Here is a 26,462-nt window from a genome sequence, read left to right as displayed (position 1 = left end):
AAGCATCTGAAGCCAAAATCATGACGACTAATTTAGGAGTTTCCTTCTTTTAGATCACTGTTTGAAAAAGGCCTTGCTCCGGCCACTATTACCACAGTCAAGTCTGCATTGAAGAAAGTATTTCTTTCGGCTTTAAAATCGACCTTACAGATTCCTATTTTTCGTCCATTGAAGAGCATGCAGCGTCTGAGACCAGTATCACGCCCACATTCTGTTACGTGGTTTCTCAATGACGTCCTTAAGTTAGCATCAGAGTTGGATAACTTTCATTGCTCTTATCAGGATCTGTTAAGGAAGACCTTATTTTTGATTAGCTTGGCTTCAGGTGCTAGAATCTCAGAGCTGTCGGCTCTCACTAGAGGTGATAATTTTGTAAACTTCCTCCCGTCTGGAGAGGTCCTCCTTTCCCCTGACCCTCAGATTTTTAGCTAAGAATGAAGACCCACAGGACAGGTGGTCTCCTTGGAAGGTGGTGCCCTTCCTCAAGACCAGTCTTTATGTCCAGTTTATACACTTAAATCTTACCTTTTTAAGAACTCCACAGAGTAAGTCGGGTCCTCTTTTTTATCAGGGAGAAAGGTGGTACTCTTTCACTGAATGCTATAAGACAACAAATTCTGTATTTCATTAAACAGGCCAGCAGATTCAGTTCCTAAAGTTCATGATATTGAGCAGTTGCTACTTCTATTAATTACTTTCATAATATGGACTTCTCAGAGTTATCTAAATTTCGGGTTGAAATCACCTCTTGTGTTTACATTGGCCACTATTTAAAAATTTTTATAAAGCCCTGAAATATTCTACCATAGCAGTGGAAGTGTCCTCTCCCACCTTAACTAATCATATCCTTATCCTTTCCTTTTCCCCCCAGCCCCGCCTGCCTCATTTACTTCTCTGCTTATTCTCCTAGTTGATTATGCCTCACTGCCTGGCTCCTCATATTGATGTATCTTGTATCTGCTGATGGAAAAGTGTAATCTGACATGCCATGATTGTTTTTCGAGGATGGGGTACTGGACATGTTTTTATTTGGCTCCAGAATTACCCCAGATATAACTATATGTTAATTTTCATTGATCTTGTCTCTTACGTGTTTAGCCTAAGTTTACGTGTATAGTATTAAGGTTGTATTTGCAATTATCTTGTGCACATTTCATGTTTCACCTAGCTTTAAGTAATTTTAAGATTTTTGGGGCCTTTTCCCATCAGGTAAAGGAGGACCTCCTTGTTTCATAGTATTAAGTTTTTTGATGTGCCTTAGATTTAGTATACCTTAGTTTTAGTATATCTTGCAACATGGAAGAGATTACTTTATTAAAATTTATTTTCGTAAATTTTTGCCTTTTCTTCAGATTCCCCCCCTTTTTTCCTTGTAGTTACAGCCTTGGCATGATTCTCTATTACTATTTCACATCGGCTGACACGGGACTGAACTCAGAAAAGGGATTTTGACAAAGGAAAAATCTATTTCTGAGAAGGTCCTTGTCACCAGGGTGACCCTCCCTGATCACCTAGTACTCCCCCTTACTTGCAAATGCCAAGTCTGGGGTTAGTGCTAGCATGGAATGAGGAGGTGGCGCTGGTGTCGCCGTCCTGGCGGGTGTTGAGTCTTGGGGGCTTTAACGGCTCACCGCTCTGTTCGGGATTTTGGTAGGAGAGATCTTTCGAAGTAGGTTTCCGTGGTAGTGGTATTTCACTCACCCTTCTTTATACCGACATTCTTCCTGAAGGCGCATCGACTGGGGGTAGTAACCCCAGCTTTCCTGAAAGCTCTTTTTCTCTGGTATATCTAGCATTGTTATACCTAGAAATTCGTGCTGTAATGGAATTTCACGGGTGACACGGGACCTTCCTCAGAAATAGATTTTTCCTTTGTCCAAAACCCTTTCTTAGTTTGTTTTTGTTGTTTCTTCATATCCTTTGTCTTTGGTTTAACCGATGTTGCTCTAATTATACAGTAAACCCCCACATTCGGCGTTCTCATGGTTCATGGACTCACGCATGAATCAATGGGTTTCTCTACAGAACATATCTAGCCATCATTCCTGGGAAAATTCACCCATTCAACGGTATTTTTCACTGAGAAATAGTCACTAATTACTGTATTTTCATATATTTTCATGAATAAATGCATCTTTTTGTAATAAAACTATTAAAACACTCAGGTATAGCATTTTACAGGGTTTTCTTTTTAAGCTATCAAAATGGGCAAGAGTGTTTTTAGATAGGCTTTAAGCATTCTTTGATTTGACCTATTCATGGGGGTGTGGGACGCATCCCGTCCTCTGAGGCTCTAATTATAGTTGGTTTTTCATTTTGGGTGGTGTTCTCTCCAAAGGCCTTTTTTATCTTTTTTCCACTCCATCAAGACTTTCCTGTGTTTCTTCTATAGTAGTATCATCATCTTGAGCTATTTGCATTAACATTTCAAATGAGTTTGATAAAATGTTACCCATATCCTTTGTGCCTGTTTCTTGATTCTTTACCATTTTAGTTTTTTTCTTTAAAGCATTATTTTCTTTTTGAGATTTATTTTCCTCCATTTTGTTACTTCTGTCTGTATGTATTTCTTTTCATTATTAGTTCTTGTTATTGAGGCATTTGTACGTTTCTTAGCAGGATCTTCAATTCCTTTCACTTTCAATTCTAATTTAGCCTCTCTAATAGACAGCCCTGTTCTTTCTTGTAGCATTTTCAATTCTGTACTGTGTATGTAATACATGCATTCTTTGGATCTTGCATGATGATTCTGCCCTCAGTTTATACATTTTGGTCCGCTGCAATTCCAATGTGTGCCGTGCTCCTCAGATCCACAATACACACATACAGGTTCGTTTCGACAATATTTTTTTGCATGCCCATATTTACTACAGTTTTGATACTGTAGTGGCTTTGGGACATATGGCCTTATTTCTCTGTTTTGACCTACAACTTTTATTTTTTGGGGTAGATATTGACCCTCAAATTTTATTTTTGTGATTTTTAACATTTTCTTATTTTTTTCATTTGCTTGTTATATTATATACCTCACAATCTTGGACTCTGGGATATCTTTTTTTAAGAGAGTCCAAGAGAATATTCTTTTTGATTGGTTCATCACTGCTTTCAGGAAGCACATTGGTACTTTGAATGCTATTCATAGTGTCATGCTTTTTAATTTTTACATTTGTATCATCTATTGCTGTTAGACAGACATATAGTCCTCAGATTAAATCTTTGTTGTGACTTCTATAAGCCACACCTTTTCTCTTATATCTGTCTAAACGACATTTCTGTCGTTGAATGTCTGTTTAATAGGTAGTTCTCTAACTTCAGGGCTGAAATTTTCCGTTCTGTTTCTAAGGTTAGAAACCTTGACCAACTTCCACTCCCAAAGAGGAGTCAAAGTGAGTCATGGTTTGGGTCAAGACAATATTTACTTCTTTTGGATTTGTTTTGTACTGGAGCATAAGGTTCCAGTGTAATTACATTAGTATTTTTTTCTGTTTTTTTCAGAGAGAGGTTGTCAGAGGAGGTTCCAGCAACTGTTAACTGTGCTGAGTCGCTACCATCAAAGGGCCCAGGGTACTTAAAACTTGAACACTACTGAGCATAAAGATTGAGGTACAGTATATAAAAAAAAAATTTTTAAATAAATACACCTGCAAGCCTTAAAAAGATATCATCAGCCTTTCACGGAGTTTATCCTTCCACCAATGGCACAAGTGAGAACTGACTCCCAAATTTCTGCTCCCTACCCTACCCAACAGGGGATGACACAACATGATTAGAGTGGCCCAAGTGTAAGCCAAACCTGCTTGCTAGGACTGATAATATTACTAGAAAATACAATTATCCCCATCCTAATCATGTTATGGACAAACCAGATAGAATGCCAGAGTCCTATCCCCAGAACCAGATCCCCTGAATCCGTGGTCCAGCCCTGAAGAACAGTTCTGCCTTTGAGCTATCAATGCGATAACTCTCAGGTCCAAACATTATCGGGCAGTTGATGGTCCTACCACATTTCTCACTATTTAGCTTCAGATATAAACCCATTCCCAGCTTATGATATCTTTTCCTATTTATCAGGTCCAATAAATTTTAGCTCAAGTGGAAAATTCCACAAAAATTAATCCAAATAAATATATACAGTAATGGTATATGGGACTCTTGGACTCAAACCTGGGAACAAATTCCTGGGGTTCAAGAGCCCCCTCACCACGTCAAGTGGTCACATTGAGGAGGGTTCTGAAAACCAGATAAGTGAAATTATTCCATAATAATATAAATGATCCAGTTTTTAATCATGCATCTTATATGGTATAGTTTCAAAACTGTGCAGTACCAATTTATAACTTACCTGTTTTTAATCTTCCTAATTTAAACTGAAGCCTTTCTAGTGTTTTGCCAAGCCTACAGCAGATGCATCACCCATCCTGCCAGCAGGACGGACATCTAAACCAATGTTAATGGATCCTCTCAGAAACGTGCCTGTTGTTATCACAATACTCTGGCATGGAATTTCCTGCCCATCCTCAAGTATTACTCCTTGACACCTCACTTGAATACCATTCCTAAAAGATTGAATTTTTAAATACTAACTAAAGCACCTTAGTTTCACCAGTACCTTAAGAATGACTGGCCACCTTTATAAATAAACTGTACTGCTTTTTATAACATTACAGTATGTATATGTATCTACTCTGTACTCCATAAAACTGGTAAGCAATATAAAGTTTACTTTTTAATCAGTAAGGTTCTACATTTAAACCTCTGAAATCATTCATGACAAATACCTTCCTTAGAAGAATCAGGCACTCTAGGTTCTCCCAACATTAGGTCCTCTACAGATCCTTCTATGATAGAGAGGTTTGGGGTCTTGAACAGCTCAGACTGCATGTGTTTCTTGTAAAGCTGATTTGGTCAATCTGAGCACGAGGCCCCACACTGCTGGCCCTTTTCGTTTATTCAACACCTAGTAAAAGTTGGCAATAACAGTAAAAATTAACAATTATCATCTCTGAAATTATATAACTCTGAATAGGACTTTACTCTTTAAAGTTCTCTCTCACTAATTTTTTGTACTAACACCCAAAGCTTTGCACATTTACATAAAACAGTCTGCATTCACTTCTATACTAATGGCTGTATTATAGTAATGTAATATGAAAATGGTGATTTAATAGTCAAGCGGATTTCTTATGAATAACCATAATTTTTACCAATGTAATCAAAATGTAATAACTTCATTTGATTCTTTTCACCATATGTAAATTTCCATCTTGCTCCAGACTAAGTATAACTGAAAATTAATATACTTATCTACTCAGGATTGCCCTACAGCACCTAAAATTATATGCACTTACCATTCATGAAAACTATGCTTCAAACGTCAATGTACACAATATATCACAACAATATACAGTACAGTACTAAAAAATCAATGAGAAATATAGTACACTGCTGTAGTTACAAAAACTATTTACCCTATATCTCAAAATAATTAAACAAAATTAGGCAGCACTCTACTGTGTTGAAAGCCACTCCACAGTCACACAACTATTCCTCAGCTAATCAAGATATCAACATATATGCCTCACTGCCTCCTCCATGCAAGTACTGTACTACAAATGGCAATAACAATCTTTTTACACTGTACCTTATAATGGACCCCCGATAAATCACACACACGACCACACAGGCCATCCAGTGCATCAACTTCTTTCATCAAATGGCCTTTTCCAATGCCACCAAAAGATGGGTTGCAAGACATCTCACCTTTAAGAACACATTATTAATAAGTTAAATACTAACTCTGTAGTGCCAGTAAATTAAGGAGTAGAGTCTTTAATAAAAATAGTTTGTTTCCTAATACTGTATATAAATCAGTACCTAAACATCATGAAAAAGAATGACTTATGTTCACATTTCACTCATCATTTCAAATGAAATCCTTCAATCATATGGGAGTTATAAAATGTGGGTCAGCCAATCTGGTTGAGATATCTACTGTAATATATAATAATAATAATAATAATAATAATAATAATAATAATAATAATAATAATAATAACAATAAATATATATATACATATATAAATATATATATATATATATATATATATATATATATATATATATATATATATATATATATATATATATATATATATATATATATATATATATATATATATATATATATATATATATATATCAAGAATTGTGGGCAGTGGAAACAGACTGGTATATAAAAACATCTTTATTTGTGCCGATGTTTCAAGACAACTAGTCTCATTTTCAAGGCTGCAATAAAAGAATAAATATTGAGAATACATATAAATTATACAAAAAGTCTTTAAAAACATTTGTACATAACCATAGTTTGTGCGTTGCTAAAAGTACCAACCTATATAGAAGGGAGAAGGAGGGCGAATAGAATGTGGGTAAGTGAAAAGCAAGGAAGATGGTTACAACAGGTAGAGAGGGTGGAGAAGTTTTTCGGCATTCAACAATGGTACTGTCTGTTTTGATAATTAACGATTCCAGAATAGAGAGTGCTAGCTCGGAAGAGGCCCTTGTAATGATTTTAAATTGATCGTATTCGATGTTATTACCACATTTTTGGCATGCTCTCTGACATTTGAAAAACCGGGATTATTTAGTTTATTGCCCGTTCGATAGCTCACACCTTTGTGAGAATCGGCGCAAACCTTAAGAAGTCTTTGGGTGCAACCCATGTAAGTTCCTCAAGAACACCGAGGACAATCATATTTATATACCACCCCAGACATCATAAGGTCGCTTAAACGGTCTTTAGTATTGAATAAAGAACCAATTTTCAAAGGATTCTTTGGAATTAGATTAATTTTAACGGCTCCATAATGGCTAGAAATAATTTGAGAAAGCTTTTGGCTAAAAGTTTTATCATGTACAAATGGAACACTCGCATAGATCTGAAGTTTGGGAACAGTTGGAATTTTGCACTTTGGCATGAAGTTGTCTAATATTTTCTGCACATATTGAAAAAATAAGTTAGATGGAAAATAATTGTTGGTGAAAAAACAGTGTAAAAATTGTATTTCCTTGTTAAAAACATACCAGTTCGAGGATAAATGGAAGGCGCTATATAAAAGAGTAGACAAAGCATTTAGTTTAAAATTAAAAACAGCTACTATAGAAGTGGTGCTCTGTCCACCAATTGCACTTCTTCAGGGGCTTCAGGAGGCTTTGGAAGGTCCTCCTTCAAGGGCTCGAGAAACATGGTGATAGGCAGCTGTTGCTGCTTCTTCTTCATGGTGACAAGATTATTACAAGGTGCCATGCATGCATCAATGGCATTTGAAAGCTTTATGGAGCATTCCATATGGGATCCCATGCCCAGTCATCTCCTGCAGCTCCATGGCTGCCCTCATAATTTGGGACAGACGTTCCAAAGACAGGCCCTATCCTCCTCCTTGTCCCCATCCCCAGAACCTGCTGCATCTTCTTCCTCTCTGGGAGACTTCGTCAGCTCTTCCAAATCCTGGTCTGTCGGGGGTAAGAGTGGGCATCAATGAGGGTGCTAACTTCATCCTTGGTGATGTCATTGAAGCCTTCTCCACCAAGTGTCCTCACCAACTGGACTGCCTTATCAGTGGCCAAATTTTAATTTCTCCGGGAGAGAAGCCCTTATAATTGTGAACACACTCTGGCTACAACTTCTTCCAGCAAGCATTAAGGGTCTCCATCTTCATATCCTTCAACAACTGACCAATGACAGTCAGACATGTGGCAAATATGAATTTACACCAACATTCCTTGAGTGTATATTCACTGTCATTGTCCATTGCCTTCACAAGGTGGTCGAAAGAGTTCCGGGTATGCAGTGCCTTGAAGGCACAGGTCACACCCTGGTCCAAGGCTGGAGGAGAGAGGTGGTATTGGCAGGGAGGAACTTGAGCTGGACTCCCTCATAATAAAGATCCAGAGGGTGGCCACCAGTATTATCCATAATCAACAACACCTTGAACTCCATGCACACGTCACTGAGGTAATCCTTAGCTTGAGGGATGAAGCTCTGAATGAACCAGTTAGACTTAAGGACTTTGGTGATCCAGGCCTTGGCATTGTACATCCAAAACAGGCAGCAAGTTCTTGTTCTTATTCTTGAGGGCCCTGGGGTGTGCAGCCTTGTACTGTAAATGAGGTCTGGCTTCAGCATGAAGCCAGGAGCATTGCCACACATGATGAGGGTAACCTATCCTTTTGGGCCTTAAACCCAGGGGCTCTGGCTTCATCCTTCGTGAGGTCTTATCCATATTGAACACCTGTTCTGGATGGTAGCCCTTGTTCCTGATGATTTTCTTGAAGGTCTCCGGATATTTCACGGCTGCTTCTGTGTCTGCTGATACAATTTTGCCATGAGGACTTTAGGTGGAAACGCTTGCTGGCCTGAAAACCATCAGGAGCTGACGATGGTCCTGCTTGTTCCTCTTCTTCTTCAGCAGGGTCATCGAAGCCTAAGAAATTTGCTTTCCATACTGCTGGTGGAGTGTTTGTTCCTTCTCACAGATGATGTTACTGTCAAAGGAATGTTCTTCTTACAGCAGTCCATTATCCATATACCAAGGCTGACTCCATCCTCACATTGCTCTTATCACGCACAGTGGAAACTGTCTTGGCACTACCGCAGAAGTTAGCATCCACGGTCTTACTCATATCTGCCTCTTTCTTCTTGATGTACTGGACAGTAATCTCATTCATGCCATAATGGCGGCTCCTGAGGCATAAGTTTTCCCTTCCTTCAGCATTTCCAGAAGTACAGTAAACCCCTGTATTCGCGGGGATGCATCACAGCCCCCTGCAAATAGCTAAAACGCAAAGGTAAGTAGTTTGACCCCGACCCAGCATGACCATTCTAGCACAGAATTCAAACAGTTAACAAGGGGTCTTCTCATCCCTCTTACGTTCAATTTGCCACTGCAAACCCAGTGACTATTACTGATTTGGTGAAATTATATGACAATGAAAATGAGTTGCATTTGTTTCTGATGAAAAGTGGCCTTTTAAGAGATATTAGTGGTCTGTGTGAACAGTTTAAGGAAGGAACAGTTAGTATTGTGAAAGATGAAAGTGCATGGCGATGCAGTTTAAGAAAATGCAGAAAAAGCATTTCATTTAGGAATGGCTCATTCTTCTCTCGGTCACATCTTGACTTTAGTGCTATACTGTATCTTAGTCATGGATGGATTCACCAACTACCACAGAAATATATGCAAATGACCTTGAAAATCGGGCCACCAAACACAACAGTCAATTGGTACAGTCTTTGCCGTGAAGTGTGCATCGACCTTTTGCTGAAAGATAACCGCAAAATCGGGGGACCAGGACATGTAGTTGAGATTGACAATTCCAAATTTGGCAAGAGAAAATTTCATAAGGGCAGGCGAGTTGAGGGTTGTTGGGTTTTAGGCGGGATTGATCGCGAAACAAAGGACATGTTTTTTGAAGCTGTTTCCGACAGATCTCCTAAAGCACTAATTTAATATTAATAAAAATATTCATCCAGACTCAACTGTGACTTCAGATTGCTGGAAATCCTACCACACATTGAGCCAGCATTTTAAAGACCACCTGAACATTAATCATTCCCTTTGAATTTCGCTGATCCAAAAGACAAAAACATCCACACAAAAACTATCAACCACGTGGTGTAGTTGAAACTAATGCTTTATTTCAAGAAGACAGGAAACACTCCAGACAACTCGTATTTTTCGGCGTATTGCATCAAAAAAGGTAATACAATCTAATGTTGAGTGTCCGCTCAAAGCTTTTCTAGAGCTTATTACATGGGCATATCCATTAGCTAAAGTGAGTCACAGCGAAGAAATGTACACCTGGATTCTGGCGACACTCAAAAACACGGGTGGTCGCGCTGTGACAAATGGAAATACCTATGTCCAAAACAAAAGAAGAAGAATCGACTTGCCAGATTGGCCGAAAAAATGTTAAGTATACCTTAGTTTTACCAGACCACTGAGCTAATTAACAGCTCTTCTAGGGCTGGCCCGAAGGATTAGACTTATTTCACGTGGCTAAGAACCAACTGGTTACTTAGCAACGGGACCTACAGCTTATTGTGGAATCCGAACCAGACTATAGCGAGAAATGAATTTCTATCACCAGAAATAAATTCCTCTAACTCTTCATCAGCCGGCCGGAGACTCGAAATCGGGCCTAACGAGTGCTAGTCCACAGCCCTACCGACTCGCCCAACAGATTGGTCCGACAATTCCAACTTCGAATAAGGTACGTGTGTTTTTTATTTATATCATGTAAGAGGATTCTCTTGGTTAGGATAGTAAATCGTCGATAACTAGAGGTTAGGGGCACAATTCCCCCCGCCCACGATAACCCGTGGTTAGCGCACGATATTACCACTTGCCAGAATATACGTGCTTATCAGGAATCAGTCAAAAGTGATAAGGCGATTGTGTTGTTCCTGTCGCCAAAACTGAGAGCAGAAATGTGTAAAATGACTGCTAAAAAGCACAAGCTCCACAGTTTTTTTTTTCTGTCCACCATTTTTGTTGTGTATCGTTCCACCCTTTTTTTTTTTTTTGTCAGTGCAAAGCCATAACATAAAAATTAATTAATATATGCTAACAATATAAAAGTTTTCTTCATAGCCTATGCAAAATAGTTCATATGCTATCACTGCAAAGTTTTTTCATAACTTATAAAAATTAACATATGCTATCAATGTAAAGTTTTCTTCATAACCTATAAAATACTATATGCTACTACATATAAAAAGTATATGCTATCAGTGCAAAGTTTTATATAACTTATAAAACTTAATTGGACCCCTTAAACTTCAGCTCCTCTATTTACAAAGTAAACGTCAGATGTCGTATGGGTTTGAGAGTTAGAACTGAAGGAAAGAAAGTTTTTTTCAAAATCACAATAATTTAGTTTTAAGATTAAGAGTTCATTTGGCTCCTTTTTTCTCATTGCCTGAAGTTTGTGAGTGCAACCATCAGAAATGATAAAAATATCATTATCATATATAAATATTGGAACATATGACTGTGCTAAAAAACCTTCATATATACTGTATACAAACTGATTGTGAGCAAAACGGTTAAAGCTAAATTGAGTTATTTTTCGTTGCATTGTACACTAAATTGCGATGATTTTGGTATACAACAAATTGTAAAACGATCAAAGCAACACAGAGAAAATATTATCACAAAATGATGCGTGAATTCGTAACGTGGACATAAAAAAAAAAGTTTTTTTTGAAAATTCACCATAAATCGAAATATTGTGCTAGAGACTTCTCGTTTGTTGCAAAAATGGCAAACATCGACTATTACTAGAATGAAGGAGTTTCTACAATTGCATTTTTCGTCCATTTCGGTCGAGTCAAAGTTGGCGGAAGGTTGAAATTTTGGCAGTTATCGTGATTTATATGAAAATATTTCAAAACTGATAAAAGCTACAACCATGAGTTATTTTTTGTTGTATTCTACATGAAATTGCGCACATTTTCATATATAAAACTTCTTATGTAACGGTTAATATAAAATGGTGCAAAATTACGACAAAGTGACTAAAGAATTTCTGAGATTTTCAGCAGAGTTAGCATGCGCGATCGTAAGGAAAAGCTTTTTTTCAAAAATTCACCATAAATCGAAATATTGTGCTAGCTACTTCGTTTGTTGCAAATGAAGGTAAATAACTGAATATTACTAGAACAAGAGTTTTAGCCATAAATTGCATTTTTCGACCATTTCGATTGAGTAAAATTGACAGAAGGTTGAAATTTTGGCACTTATCGTGATTTATGAAAATATTTCAAAACTGTTAAAAGCTACAACCCTGAGTTATTTTTTGTTGTATTCCTAAATGAAATTGTGCACATTTTCATATAAAATTTATAACGGCTAATAGAAACAGAAAAATTACGACAAAGTGATTCAAAGAATTTCTTGAGATTTTCAGCAGAAGGCAGATGCTTTCTTTGGGAAGAAGAATTGCGCATGCGCAGCTGGTCACGCTTGTAACAAAACAACAATGTGATCCATGAACTCAGTATTGAAGGATACACGATGTAAGAAAGTTTTTTCAAAATCACGCAAATCGAAATATTGTGCGAGACTCTGCTTGTTGCAAAATGAAGGTAAAATGATTGAATATTACTAGAATGTAAGAGTTTTAGCTTTACAATTGCATTTTTCGACTTTCGGTCAGCCAAAGTTGACCGGTTGGTTGAAATTTTGGCACTTATCGTGATTTATATGAAAATATGTCAAAACTGATAAAACCTACAACTATGAGTTATTTTTTGTTGTACGAGGGTAAGTCAAAAAGTTCCAGGAAAAATTCAATATACTCTTTATTTAAGGAAATTCAAACATTTTTCTACATATCTACCATCTAACTCTCTATACACTTTTCAAGTAAGTAATTGTTTCACCCTCTGCAACCTTCTTGTAGAAATTCTGGGGCCTTTCTATTAAAAACCATGTTGAAACTGCATGTTTAGTAGCATCCAAAGATTCAAACCGACTCCTCTTAAGTGTTCCTTGAGTTTTGGGAACAGGAAAATCTTAAGGAGCAAGATCAGGACTATATGAGGATGGAAGAGTTTCCACCTAAATTTCTGTAGACTTCTTGCAACCCTTGATGAATGTGCTGGAGCGTTATCATGATGGAACAAAATCTATGCAACTTTCTCACGTTTTTTAGCCAATGCAGTCTTCAGTTTTTGCAAAACACCTTTGTAGTAGTTCCCGGTGATTGTTTTTTGTCCTTCAAGGAAATCAATCAAAATCACTCCTTTGGAGTCCCAAACACTGTTGCCATAACCTTCTGGGCAGATCTCGCCACTTTGAACTTCACTGGTGCAGCTGAACCTCTTGGTAACCATTGCTTTGATTGAATTTTACTTTCTGGGTCATATTGATGGATCCAAGTTTCATCTCCAGTAACAACTGTCAAAAACTCTGATCCATTTGATTCAATCTTTCGTTAAAACTGGGTAAGAGAAAGTTCAGCTCTTTGATGGTGTTGGTTCGCAAGAACGCTTTGGGACCTAACGTATGAAAGTTTACTCAAACCAAGATTTTCATTTAAAATTGAAAATGCGGAACTACCGGAGATCCCAGTTTCATTAGCTATCATATCAATAGTAATCCGACGATCTTCAATCCACTAGATTCGCAACTAAAGCCACAATTCTTTCATTTTTTGCAGTCGATGGTCTTCCCTCTTGGGTTGTCTATGAGGTCCTCCTGACCATCCTAACTGCTTTATCCAATCATAAACAACTGATTTTAGATGGAGAAGAATCTCCATAAAACTTGTTGCAACGCCAATAATTTTTCCTGGTTTCCAAATCGCTTGGTCAGGAACTTGATGTTAGCTCTCATCTCAAAATTTTATTTTCCATGGGTTCAAGAAGGTTACTTTCTGAAGCAGATGTTAACGCCACGGTAGCAAGAGGATGACTGAGGTAAACAAGTCTATATGGATCACTACATCACAGATAATTGTTTACTATATTTGGGTTGTTTCATTCCTGTGTAAATACATCATTCAACAATTTTTCCTGGAACTTTTTGACTTACCCTCGTATTCTACCTGAAATTGCGCAAATTTTCATATAAAAAACTTTATGTAATGGCTAATAGAAAACGGTGCAAAAATTACAACAAAGTGACTAAAGAATTTCTGAGATTTTCAGCAAAGTTAGCGAGGACATAAGGAAAAAGTTTTTTTTCATAAATTCACCATAAATCGAAATATTGTGCTAGAGACTTCTTGTTTGTTGCCAAATGAAGGTAAATGATTGAATATTACTAGAATGTAAGAGTTTTAGCTTACAATTGCATTTTTCGACCATTTCGGTCGAGTCAAAGTTGACCGAAGGTTGAAATTTTGGCACATCATGATTTACATGAAAATATGTCAAAATTTATAAAAGCTAGAACCATGAGTTATTTTTTGTTGTATTCTACATGAAATTACGCACATTTTCATATATAAAACTTTATGTAACGGCTAATAGAAAATGGAGCAAAAATTACGACAAAGTGACTAAAGAATTTCTGAAATTTTCAGCAGAGTTAGCTGATGGTTTCTTTTGGGATAAGAAAGAAATTTTGCGTACGCAGCGGTCACGCTGTAAACAAAACAACAGCGTGATCCAGAACTCCTAGCATCCTCCAGGCGCGCATTTAAAAATTCTTTCGCAAACGAGGCCTATAGGTATTTTTCCACGTGAATATTTAAAAAACTTTTTGTAGTCGACATATTTTACGTCCACTCGGCACCTGACAGACAACTTTTGTCGACGTAAAATACGTCCAGTCGGCGTTAAAGGGTTAATATATGCTATCAAAATAAAGTTTTCTTCATTGCCTATAAAAAATAGTATATGCTATCAGTGCAAAGTTTTTTTATAACTTGTAAAAATTAATATATGCTATCAATATAAACTTTTCTTCATAACCTACAGAAAATAGTATATGCTCAATGCAAAGCTTTTTTCATAACAAAAGTTTATAAAGTTTTCTTCATAACCTATGAAAATATATGCTATCAATATACAGTTTTCTTCATAACCTATAAAAATATATGCTACCACTGTACAAGGCTTGCTGCTCTGCAGGTTATACTTTTGACATACACACAATACATGCTTTACAGTTATCAACACTTTACAATCTGGGCATTTGAGAGGAGGGCCACATGGACTGTCCATTAAGTGTCCATGTGTCAAAAACGAGTATGGCCTATTCAAGACACGTCAGAATTACTTGTATGTGTGTGTGTCTCTCTCTCTGATATGACGAAATCCATTTTCCAACAATGGATTTTATCTGTTTTAATCTATTATTTTCAGGTTCTTCATTCCATATATTCTGCCATTTACTTACAATGATTGTTTTTATATTTCCTATATACTGTAGTCACTAATAGGATTTATATTTGCTCTTGTCCCATGGACTGTTTCTTTAGCTGCTTTATCAGCCTCTTCATTTCTTTTTATCCCCAATGGGCAGGGGTCCAACATACAGTATTTCAATATTTTTTCCATTATTATACAATTTATGGAGTGAAACTTAATCTGTTGTACAATATTATTTTTTTATTATAGCTTTGAATGGTTTCTACAGTGCTTCTGGAGTCACTATAAATCACAAAATTATTACATAAGGCTTCTTCTAATTATTTTTATGGTTGATGTTATTGCACATAATTCAGCTGTAAATACTGAGGCATTATCTGGTAGAGAGAACTGATATGTTTTGTCTAGGGATACTGCAGCATATCCCACCAGACAGACTTAGATCTGTGGTGTGTATACTGAATATGGACCTTTTCGGATTATATGTTCTACTGTATGTTGTCTATGGTGTTCTGGGGGTATATGAATAACTTTTGATATATATTTTATTCATTCTCCAGAGAGGAGGTAATTTTAATATTAAAGGTAATTGTATATTTATATTTAGCTGACTCAAACAATCTTCTAGCTCTAATTGGGAAAGGAGGTGGATGATTGTTTATAAACACATCTCTTAATCCAAATAATTTTTTGGTTGAGAATCATTAGTCTGAATTCTCATAGCACTCTTCATTGTTACTAGCTCTCATGGAGAGAGAGGTAGTTCACCACATTCAACTTGTAAAGAAGACGTTGTGATGATTGAAAGCTCCTGAACATATTCTAAGGTCTTCATATGAACTGGTCTAACTTTTCAGCATTGCTTCTGATGTTTGAGCCATATATTTCACTTCCATAATCAATGATAGACAGCAATGTTTCTTTATACAGTACAGTACGGTTATGTCTGCCGGCTCCCTAAGCAATGTTCGATAGTTTTTTTTATTTACTTTAATGCTCCTTTACATTTTGATTTCATGTATGTTATGTGGGCTTTCCAGTTCAGATGAGTATCATATACAGCACTAATCCCAAAAATTTTGCTGCTTGGCCAATTGATATGAAATGATTTTCTGATTTTTAAATCTATTTCTTCACCTTTTTCCCACTTTTTTTATTTTTATAAAACATTACTGCTTGAGTCTTTTCTATGTGTAAAATTTGAAGCCTACAGATGAGGCCCATTCATCTATTTTTATTATAGCTTTACTAATGATTGTTTCTGCATGTTGTATGTGTGGTGTTGAATAATATATAGCAAAATCATCCATATACAAGTTACTTTTAATTCCAATAGATAGATTATTACTGATATCATTTATTGCTAAAGTAAACAGTGTGCCACAAAGGACGCCTTTGTGGAACACCATTTTCAAGTGGAAATGTACTTGACATTACATCATCAATTCTCACCTGAAAAGTGCAATTTCAGAAAGTTTTGGATAAACCTAGGTAAATGTCCATCCACAGATGCTGTTTTTATGTAACGTTTTAATATTGCATATCTCCTATAGTATCATATGCCTTTTCAATGTCAAAAGACAGTTATAGTAATTTGTTTTCGTTCAAATCCTCTTCATATATGTGGTCTTCCAGGTTAGACAGAGAATCCAATGTAGATCTGTTACATTGTGATCCAATTTGAGTGGGAGTCAAAATTTTATTTTCTTGAATGTGCCATGTTAGTCAAGCATTTACCATTTTTTTCTAGTAATCTGCATAAACAACTTGTTAAAGAAATTGGTCTGTAATTGTTTACTTTATTGGGATCTTTTCCAGGTTTGGAGATAGGAATAATTATAGCTTTACGCCATTCATCAGGAAATAAATTTCAAAGCCATAAGTGGTTATAAAATTCTAATAAGTGTGTCTTTGCCAAAGGTGCTAAATAGTAGATCATTTCAAAACAAACACTATCACCTCCAGGGGCAGATGTATTGCTGTTCAACAGAGCAAATTCCAACTCTTCCATATTAAATTTTCTATTATAATATATATCTTCTATTGTTTTAAAATTTATTGTTAGTAATAATTCTATACTACTTTTCTTTGTGCAGAAATGCTCATCTAAATTTTTATCACTACTTACTTTTGCTAAATTTTCTCCTATTACAGTACATTACTTATTTCTTTAGGATCAAGTATTCTTTTTCCATCTTTTATTATGGCATGTGTAGGTGGTTTAACATGGGTACCATTTATTTTTCTGAATTTTTCCCATAGGTTTTGCATGGAGTATTATTTGAGAGATCTGATGCATATTTCCTCCATGAAATAATTCTTCCTTGAATTACTACTCTTTTAAATTTTGCAGATATTTTGTTGTATAGAGGTTTAAATCTATCAATATCTAATAATAATATGGTAATTTTTTGTAAAGTTCCTTCTAATATTAGTAATGTTTTATTTATTTTACTGAACGTTCTATTCACTTTATCTAATAGTCTTCTAATTTGGTTATTTTTTTTTATTAATTCTGTTAGTTTTTCAGACCACCATGGACTTTGTGTTTTGTTGGATGAGATTTGGAGTTTGTATTGCTTTATTAGCAGCATTTTAATGAATCAACAAGAAATTTATTAGTTTTCATTATGGTCTTTAAATATTCAAATGGTGGTATATTCCAAGTGTGGAGTTCATATTGCTCCCAATCTGCTTTATAAATGTTATATTAACCCTTAAACGCCTACTGGACGTATCATACGTCGACTAAAATTGTCTATTGGGTGTCAAGGGGAAGTACCGTACGTCGACTACAAAAAATTTCAACCTTCGGTCAACTCTGACTTGACCGAAATGGTCGAAAAACGCAATTGTAAGCTAAAATTCTTACATTCTAGTAATATTCAATCATGTACCTTCATTTTGCAACAAATTGGAAGTCTCTACCACAATATTTTGATTTATGGTGAATTTTTGAAAAAAACTTTTTCCTTACGCCAACAGAGCATAACTTTCGGCCGAAAATTTCAGAAATTCTTTCATCATTTTGTCGTAATTTTTGCACTGTTTTATATTAGCCGTTACATAAAGTTTTATATATGAAAATGTGCGCTATTTCATGTAAATACAGCAAAATACAACCCATGGTTGTAGCTTTATCAGTTTGGAAATATTTTCACATAAACCATGATAACTGCCAAAATTTCAACCTTCGGTCTACTTTGACTCGACCGAAATGGTCAAAAAAAAATTGTGTAAGCTAAAACTCTTACATTCTAGTAATATTCAATCACTTACCTTCATTTTGCAACAAATTGGAAGTCTCTAGCACAATATTTCGATTTATGGTGAATTTTTAAAAACTTTTTTCTTACGTCCGCGCCAGAAATTCTTTTGTCACGTTGTCGTAATGTTTGCACCGTTTTATATTAGTCATTACATAAAGTTTTATATATGAAATGTGCGAAATTTCATGTAGAATACAACAGAAACTAACTCATGGTTGTAGCTTTTATCAGTTTTGAAATATTTTCATATAAATCACGATAACTGCCAAAATTTCAACCTTCGTCAACTTTAACTTGACCGAAATGGTCAAAAACGCAATTATAAGCTAAAACTCTTACATTCTAGTAATATTCAATCATGTACCTTCATTTTGCAACAAACTGGAAGCCTCTAGCACAATATTTCGATTTATGGTGAATTTCTGAAAAAACTTTTTCCTTAACGTCTGTGCGCGTAACTCGGCCGAGTAACATCTCAGAAATTCTTCAATCACATTGTCGTAATATTTGCACCGTTTTATATTAGTCATTACATAAAGTTTTATACATGAAAATGTGCAATTTCATGTACAATACAACAGAAAATAACTCATGGTTGTAGCTTTATCAGTTTTGAAATATATTCATATAAATCACGATAAATAGAAAAATTCGACTTTTGTCAGCTGTAACTCGACCGAAATGGTCGAAAACTGCAATTGTAAGCTAAAACACTTACAGTCTAGTAATATTCAATCAATTAGCTTCATTTTTCAACAAACGGGAAGTCTCTAGCACAATATTTCGATTTGTGAATTTTTGAAAAAAAGAATTTTTTACGTCCGCGAGTTACAAATTCATGCATCATTTTGTGATAATATTTTTCTGTGTTGCTTTGATTGTTTTACAATTTGTTATATACCAAAATCATCGCAATTTAGTGTACAATACAAAGAAAAAATAACCCGTTAGCTCTAACTGTTTTGCTCACAGCGATTTGTATAAAATTATATATGAAAATTTTTGTTTGATAATGATATTTTTTTCATTTCTGATGGTTGCATACTAAACTTCAGGCAAATGACATAAAAAAGGAGCCAAAATGAACTCTTAATCTTAAAAACTAAGCGTGCTGTGATTTTTTGAAAAAAACTTTTTTTCCGCTTCGGCGCTAGCTCCCAAACACCGCCGGCATACGGGAGACGTTTTTGTAAATAAAGGCTCGGCGTTTAAGGGTTAAGGGACATGCCTGGTGGGATTATTTTGTAATAATGAAATTAATATTGGGAACTGATCACTTGTATGCAAGTCATCAACTGTATTCCAATCCAATCTGCCAAATACGTTTGTTGTACAGAGTTAAGTCGATTGAGGAAAAAGTTCCAAGTGTTTTAGAAAAATATGTGCAGATTTCGTTATCACTTATACAGCACATGTCATATGAATCTATGAATTCTTCTATTTCACTCCCTGCTCTATTTGAGTCTGGACAATTACAGTCCCACATCGGGTTGTGAGCATTAAAATCACCTACTATTAAAGTAGGTTCCTTGGCATTATTAAGTAATTCTTTAAGTTTGTCAAGTCATAATTTTTATTAGGTTAGTTGTATAAATTATAAATGACATAATTATCATTTTTGATTCTTATTCTAATACTCAAAATCTGCAAATCAGTAAAGTTCACAGGTACTTTGTCATAACATACTTTGTTATGTACATATACAGCAGTACCTAAATTTCCTTCTTCCTCTCTAGATGTAGATGCTAAGGTGTATTTACCTACTGTTGAAATTGTTTTGTTGACATGTTGTAAATATAATATCATTGGTTTGTATTCTTTTAGTACTCGTATTTCTCCTAGGTGTAATCTCGTCTGCAGACCATTTACGTTTCATTGTATAATATAGCTATAGAAAATATTTTATTACAGTGGTTGAGTTTTACTCTCTTTTTTTTGTATTATCAACTTGAATTTTTTTCATGGGTACTCACATCTGTGGGCTTTTTTTTCTATGTATCGTAAAATTTCTTATATGTTTGTTAAATCATCTTTTGTTATGTTTTTATTATTGCACAATTCTACAAAACAATCATGACATCCACATGTGCTTTCATGTACATTCCTTGTTTCATCTGCTCTTGTACCAATTGTGGAGTAATCTCTTTTCTCCTGACATAATCATTGTTATCTTTGACTTCAGTGTTTTGGATATCTGTATCCATAGGTTTTACTATTATTTTAGGAGAAAAAGGTATATTCTTAGTTTGTTTTTGTTGTTTCTTCATATCCTTTGTCTTTGGTTTAACCGATGTTGCTCTAATTATACAGTAAACCCCCATATTCGTGTTCTCATGGTTCATGGACTCACTCATTCGCGGGTTTCTCTGTGGAAACATATCTAGCCATCATTCATGGGAAAATTCGCCCATTCATGTATTTTTCACTGAGAAATAGTCACTAATTACTGTATTTTCATATATTTTTCATGAATAAATGCACTTTTTGTAATAAAACTATTAAAACACTCAGGTATAAGCATTTTTACATGGTTTTTCTTGGTTTAAGCTATCAAAATGGGCAGTTCTAAGTGTTTTTAGATAGGCTTTAAGCATTCGCGGATTTGACCTATTCGCGGGGGGGTGTGGGACGCATCCCCCGCGAATACGGGGGGTTCACTGTAGTTGGTTTTTTCATTTTGGGTGGTGTTCTCTCCAAAGGCCTTTTTTTATCTTTAATTTCCACTCCATCAAGACTTTCCTGTGTTTCTTCTATAGTAGTATCATCATCTTGAGCTATTTGCATTAACATTTCAAATGAGTTTGATAAAATGTTACCCATATCCTTTGTGCCTGTTTCTTGATTCTTTACCATTTTAGTTTTTTTCTTTAAAGCATTATTTTCTTTTTGAGATTTATCTTCCTCCATTTTGTTACTTCTGTCTGTATGTATTTCTTTTCATTGTTAGTTCTTGTTATTGAGGCATTTGTACGTTTCTTAGCAGGATCTTCAATTCCTTTCACTTTCAATTCTAACTTAGCCTCTCTAATAGACAGCCCTGTTCTTTCTTGTAGCATTTCCAATTCTGTACTGTGTATGTAATACATGCATTCTTTGGATCTTGCATGATGATTCTGCCCTCAGTTTATACATTTTGGTCCGCTGCAATTCCAATGTGTGCCGTGCTCCTCAGATCCACAATACAGGCGGTCCCCGGCTTACGACGTTCGAGTTTACGACGGTTTTTCAGATATATTCATTAAAAATCCAGGCCGCTTACGATGTTTGTTTCGAGTTTACGACGCAGCAGATTTTATTTCGACGCAGCCTGTTTACGACGCTTTTCAATTACGTATATTTATAAAAATCCGTTTCTGGTTTAACAGTAATCATCAAAAATCAGTTTCTGGTTACAATTATTAAAATACATTGCAAGGTTATGACTTTTTTTCGGCGTTTTTACGCCGCTTGTAAGCGAACTAGTTTCGTGAGCGTAGCTGCGCTCTGTATGTAACTGCATTGGTACTGTACAGTAGTTGACCGACAACGACCTTCCTGGGTCGATCACGCAGGCGCGAACAATACCAAACAACCCTTTCCTCACTCACGTGTTTGCCTCCAGAGTTAGGTGCACGTTGCCTCATTGTTGCTTTTCTTTAGCTGCAGTTTTTTCGTGAATTGTGCCTTCACTGTGGCTCCAAAACGGCAGAATTTATCATCTGATGCTAGTGCATCCAAGAAGCCGAGGAAGAGCATCACCATGGGAAGTCGGGGCACGACGTGAATTAAGCGTTCGGAGAAGGGTGAAAGTAACACCGAGATAGGCGTGCCTTGGGCCTTAGCAGAACGACGGTTGTTACCATAGTGAAGGACAAGCAGCGTATTCTGAAACATGTGCAAGACGCTGCACCAATGAAGGCAACGGTGATTAACGTGAAGCAACGAGCCAGAACGTAGTGGAGATGGAGAAGTTATTGTTGATCTGGCTGGAAGACCAGAACCAACGGCGTGTTCCAGTGAGCCTGAGTGTGATTCAAGAGAAGGCTAGGAGCTGCATGCGGCAGTGGTGAAGAAAAAATGGGAAGGCAGTGCTAGTGAAGAATTTTCCGCCAGTAGGGGTTGGTTTAACCGCTTCAAGGCTCGTGCAAATTTGCACAATGTGAAGTTGCAAGGTGAAGCTGCTAGCGCTGATGACGTAGCAGCAGAAAGTTTCCTAGTGGTTTGGCTGAGATAATTAGGAAGGTGGTTACACTGCTGACCAGGTATTTAATGTAGATGAGACAGGGTTATTTTGGAAAAGAATGCCAAATCATTTACATACATTTCCAAGGAGGAGAGGTCAGCACCAGGCCATAAAGCTGGTAAGGAGAGGCTGACTTTACTCTTTGGGGGAAATGCTAGTGGCGATTTGAAGCTTAAGCCCTTTCTAGTGTACTGGCAGAAAATCCCAGGGCTTTTAAGGGCATTTTCAAGAGTCAACTCCCTGTCATTTGGAAGTCCAATAAGAAAGCTTGGGTTACCTTTGATGGTCTTCGAGGACTGGTTCAATGACCACTTTGTGCCCGCAGTGGAAAGGTATTGTGCCTCGAAGGGTCTGCCTTTTAAGGTCCTGCTTGTCTTAGACAATGCCCCTGGTCACCCGGCTAATCTTAGTAATATGAACCCTAATGTGAAGGTGGTGTATCTACCACCAAATACTACATCCTCATACAGCCGATGGACCAGGGAGTCATTGCTAACTTCAAGGCATACTACCTGAGGAGGACAATACGCGCTGCTTTACGGGCCGTTGAAGGTAACAAGGAGTTGACTCTGAAAGATTTTTGGAAGGGCTACAACATTGCAGATGCTGTGACGAACATCGCACGCGTGCTTGGGACGGAAGTAAAGGTGTCGACTCTGAATGGTGCGTGGAAGAAACTGTGTCCGCAGTTTGTGAATAGTTTTAAGGGGTTTGAGCAGGCAGAAGATGTTGAGGCTGTGACAATGAAAATTGTTGGGCTAAGCAAGAGGCTGAAACTGGACTTGGAAGCTGAGGATGTCACCGAGCTGCTGGCATCCCACGGAGAGGAATTGTCATCGGAGGACCTCATTGAGCTGGAGAAGCAGATGATCGAGGAGGAGGAAGAGGCACCACAACCAAAGGTCAAGGAATTAACAATCAAGGGCTTGACAGAGGGTTTTGCTCACCTGGAGAAATGTTTGGCAGCATTTGAGGGTGAGGATCCTAACATTGCCAGGTTTGAGAGGATTCGCAGAGGAATGCTGGATCTTACTACGTGCTACAGGGAGGCGCTGAAGGAGAAGCAGCTGAAGAAGAAAGTGCAGTCTAGGCTAGACTCTTTCTTCGTGAAGAAGTCTTCAGCACCACCTGCCACTCCTAGTCTAGGTAAGGATTTCTCAACTTTATTTTTATTAACTGCTGTAATATAAATTGTTATAACTTGTAATAATATTTATAAAATGTTACTGCAATTTATATTTACATACTGTAGATACACAGCATAACCCAATAAATTTTATCATTTGTATCATTGCAGAAGTGACTCCTAATCCAGATTCCCCAGAACCTCTACCTGGCTATGAATCAGAACCTGAGCCTGAACCTGTACCTGCAGTAACCTCCCCAGCAGCTTTTCCAGCTCTATCAGGTAAGGAATTCCTAAGTGTTTAATTTTTATAATTTTCATGCATGAAATCATTTGTACATACAGTACTGTACATATGGTACAAATTTTATATTTACTATCGCATAACCTAATTTATTTCATTATGTGCCATTCCAGATCTCTTTGGTAGTGATGACAGTCCTGACCCCCCTGAAGAATTCCAGGGTTTTGAAGTTCTGGGACCTCCTGTCTCCTCTCCAACTTCACCAGGTAAGGAATTCTTAATGGTTTTTTAATGTTTTATAAATTTTTATAAATGTTACAAAAAGTGTACTGCACTTCACCCACTGTACAGTACACTATTGCTTTAGTATTTGCTGTAACTTTACATAATCATTATCATTCCAGATCCACATGTTACAGCCTCCCGGCCCAACTCAGCTGACCTTATCCCTCTCCAGCCCCATCAGGTAAGGATTTCATGACTTTTTTCTTTCAAATCACTTTATAAAACTGTATACAGTACAGTAGCTTATTGCATACATACCCCTGTGTGGTAATTTCTATCTTTTATCATTCCACAAATGACAGGTGTCCCCTGCTCAACTCCAAATTCACCTGCACCAGTAGCACCTGCACCCATTTCATGTCCACCAGGTAAGGAATTCTTCACTTTTAGAAATTTCTATTAGCCTACATTGTTTTAAATTGTGTTATTATACTTATACAGTACAGTACAGTACTGCTGTGTACAGTATCATTTCTATCTTTTCATTGCAGACTCCCAAGCACCTGCAGATGCCACACCATAGCCCCCTGTTCTCATCTACCATATGCCCATCCCAGTAAGCAAGCCAACCACTAGAATTTGGTAAGAACACTTTCTGTTTTATAAATTGTTATACATTTTATAAAATTAGTGTACTGTTTATGAAATCCACAGAAGTACTTTATTCTAATCTTTATCATGTACATTATCATTCCAGACTGACATGCACCTTTAACCTGACCTCTACTGGAACTGTACAAAACCTTCATGTAGCCTACATCTTTCAAATCACTCAAGGTATTGAATTCTTCACTGTTTTTAATGTTATAAATGGTCATATGTACAGTACATTTGATAAATATAAAGTAACGTCTTCATTCTAATATTCCAGACTGCCCAGCACCTTTACTAGAGCTCCCTCATCCTCGCCTCCATCTTCTAAAAACCACTGAAATTAGGTAAGGCATTCATATTTTTATTTTGTACTGTTGAACATAGGTTTGTGAAATACCTGAACTGATACAGAACAGTGTAACACATACAGTACAAACTCTGCAGCAATTTTATCCTTATCATTGCAGGCTCCCCACGCATACAATCTCCATCTCCCCAACCTAGCCTGCGGTTGTAACAGCTTTGACAATCACTGAATGAGGTAAGGAATTCCTAACTCTTTATAATTTTTATATATTTATTATTCTACTGTAAAATACTGACTGTTCTGTATTTATACAGTACAGTACTGTACTTTGTTGCATGCAGGACTACTGTACAGTATTATATGTACACTAATACTAAATTTTTACATTCCAGAATCCCCCTGAATCATGAGGCCACACCATTTTTCCAGGGTTAAGAAGCACGGGGTTTCCAAAATAAAAGTAAGGAATTCACTTTTTTTTTATCTTTTATAAACTCTTTGGTATAAATTACAGTACAGTACAGTGTACTGTACACCTGTGTTACTGTATAACATGTTGTATTTTACTTTTTTGTGCAGTATATGTACAGTACTCTATACTTTACTGCATACAGGATTTACTGTACAGTACTGTACTTTGTAGTAAATTGTAAATTTTACATTCCAGAACCACCAGTTTTGGATACACACCACATCAAAATGTAGGTAAAACATCAAGAAACAACATGCAGTATACCCAAAGGATTAAAAGTAAGGCTTTCATAACTTTTGTTTCAAATTTTATACAATTTTCTGGCGTCGTATGCCATCGTTCCGCTTTACGACGATTTTAGGGTTCTGACGCGCAGAAGAACGGAACCACCGTCAGAACTGGGACTGCCTGTACACACATACAGGTTCGTTTCGACAATATTTTTTTGCATGCCCATATTTACTACAGTTTTGATACTGTAGTGGCTTTGGGACATATGGCCTTATTTCTCTGTTTTGACCTACAAATTTTATTTTTTGGGGTAGATACAGTATTGACCCTCAAATTTTATTTTTTGTGATTTTTAACATTTTCTTATTTTTTCATTTGCTTGTTATATTATATACCTCACAATCTTGGACTCTGGGATATCTTTTAAGAGAGTCCAAGAGAATATTCTTTTGATTGGTTCATCACTGCTTTCAGGAAGCACATTGGTACTTTGAATGCTATTCATAGTGTCATGCTTTTTAATTTTTACATTTGTATCATCTATTGCTGTTACAGACATACAGTCCTCAGATTAAATCTTTGTTGTGACTTCTATAAGCCACACCTTTTCTCTTATATCTGTCTAGACGACATTTCTGTCGTTGAATGTCTGTTTAATAGGTAGTTCTCTAACTTCAGGGCTGAAATTTTCCGTTCTGTTTCTGAGGTTAGAAACCTTGACCAGCTTCCACTCCCAAAGAGGGAGTCGAAGTGAGTCATGGTTGGGTCAAGACAATATTTACTTCTTTTGGATTTGTTTCGTACTGGAGCATAAGGTTCCAGTGTAATTAC

The 26,462-nt window shown here is 36.5% G+C and overlaps 2 protein-coding genes and 1 long non-coding RNA gene across 5 annotated transcripts in view; 2 read left to right on the top strand and 1 right to left on the bottom strand.

The window, feature by feature from the left end:
• Positions 1–26,462, bottom strand: part of LOC136840615 (protein MTO1 homolog, mitochondrial) — a 109,255-nt gene that overhangs the window by 70,109 nt on the left and 12,684 nt on the right. The gene's annotated exons all lie outside the window — the stretch shown is intronic.
• On the top strand, positions 22,846–24,223 carry LOC136841291 (tigger transposable element-derived protein 1-like). The gene is made up of 4 exons (XM_067108271.1): positions 22,846–23,518; positions 23,670–23,780; positions 23,916–24,008; positions 24,147–24,223. Exons 1-4 carry the CDS (start codon positions 22,846–22,848, stop codon positions 24,221–24,223), a joined length of 954 nt encoding a protein of 317 aa, XP_066964372.1.
• Positions 25,115–25,691, top strand: LOC136841218 (uncharacterized). The gene is made up of 3 exons (XR_010853829.1): positions 25,115–25,162; positions 25,321–25,388; positions 25,596–25,691. It is a non-coding gene; the product is annotated as an uncharacterized lncRNA (long non-coding RNA).

The sequence above is a fragment of the Macrobrachium rosenbergii genome, chromosome 8, assembly GCF_040412425.1.
Source record: "Macrobrachium rosenbergii isolate ZJJX-2024 chromosome 8, ASM4041242v1, whole genome shotgun sequence".
Lineage (NCBI taxonomy): Eukaryota > Metazoa > Arthropoda > Malacostraca > Decapoda > Palaemonidae > Macrobrachium > Macrobrachium rosenbergii.
The sequence above is the reverse complement of the archived record's forward strand: the minus strand, read 5'-3'. Positions and strand labels throughout refer to the sequence as shown.

Coding starts and splice junctions, on each gene's coding strand:
- LOC136841291 (XM_067108271.1), top strand. CDS start 22,846: ATGGACCAGGGAGTCATTGCTAACTTCAAGGCATACTACCTGAGGAGG. Junction 23,781..23,915: donor AGCTTTTCCAGCTCTATCAG/GTAAGGAATTCC, acceptor GTGCCATTCCAG/ATCTCTTTGGTAGTGATGAC. Junction 24,009..24,146: donor CTCCTCTCCAACTTCACCAG/GTAAGGAATTCT, acceptor TTATCATTCCAG/ATCCACATGTTACAGCCTCC.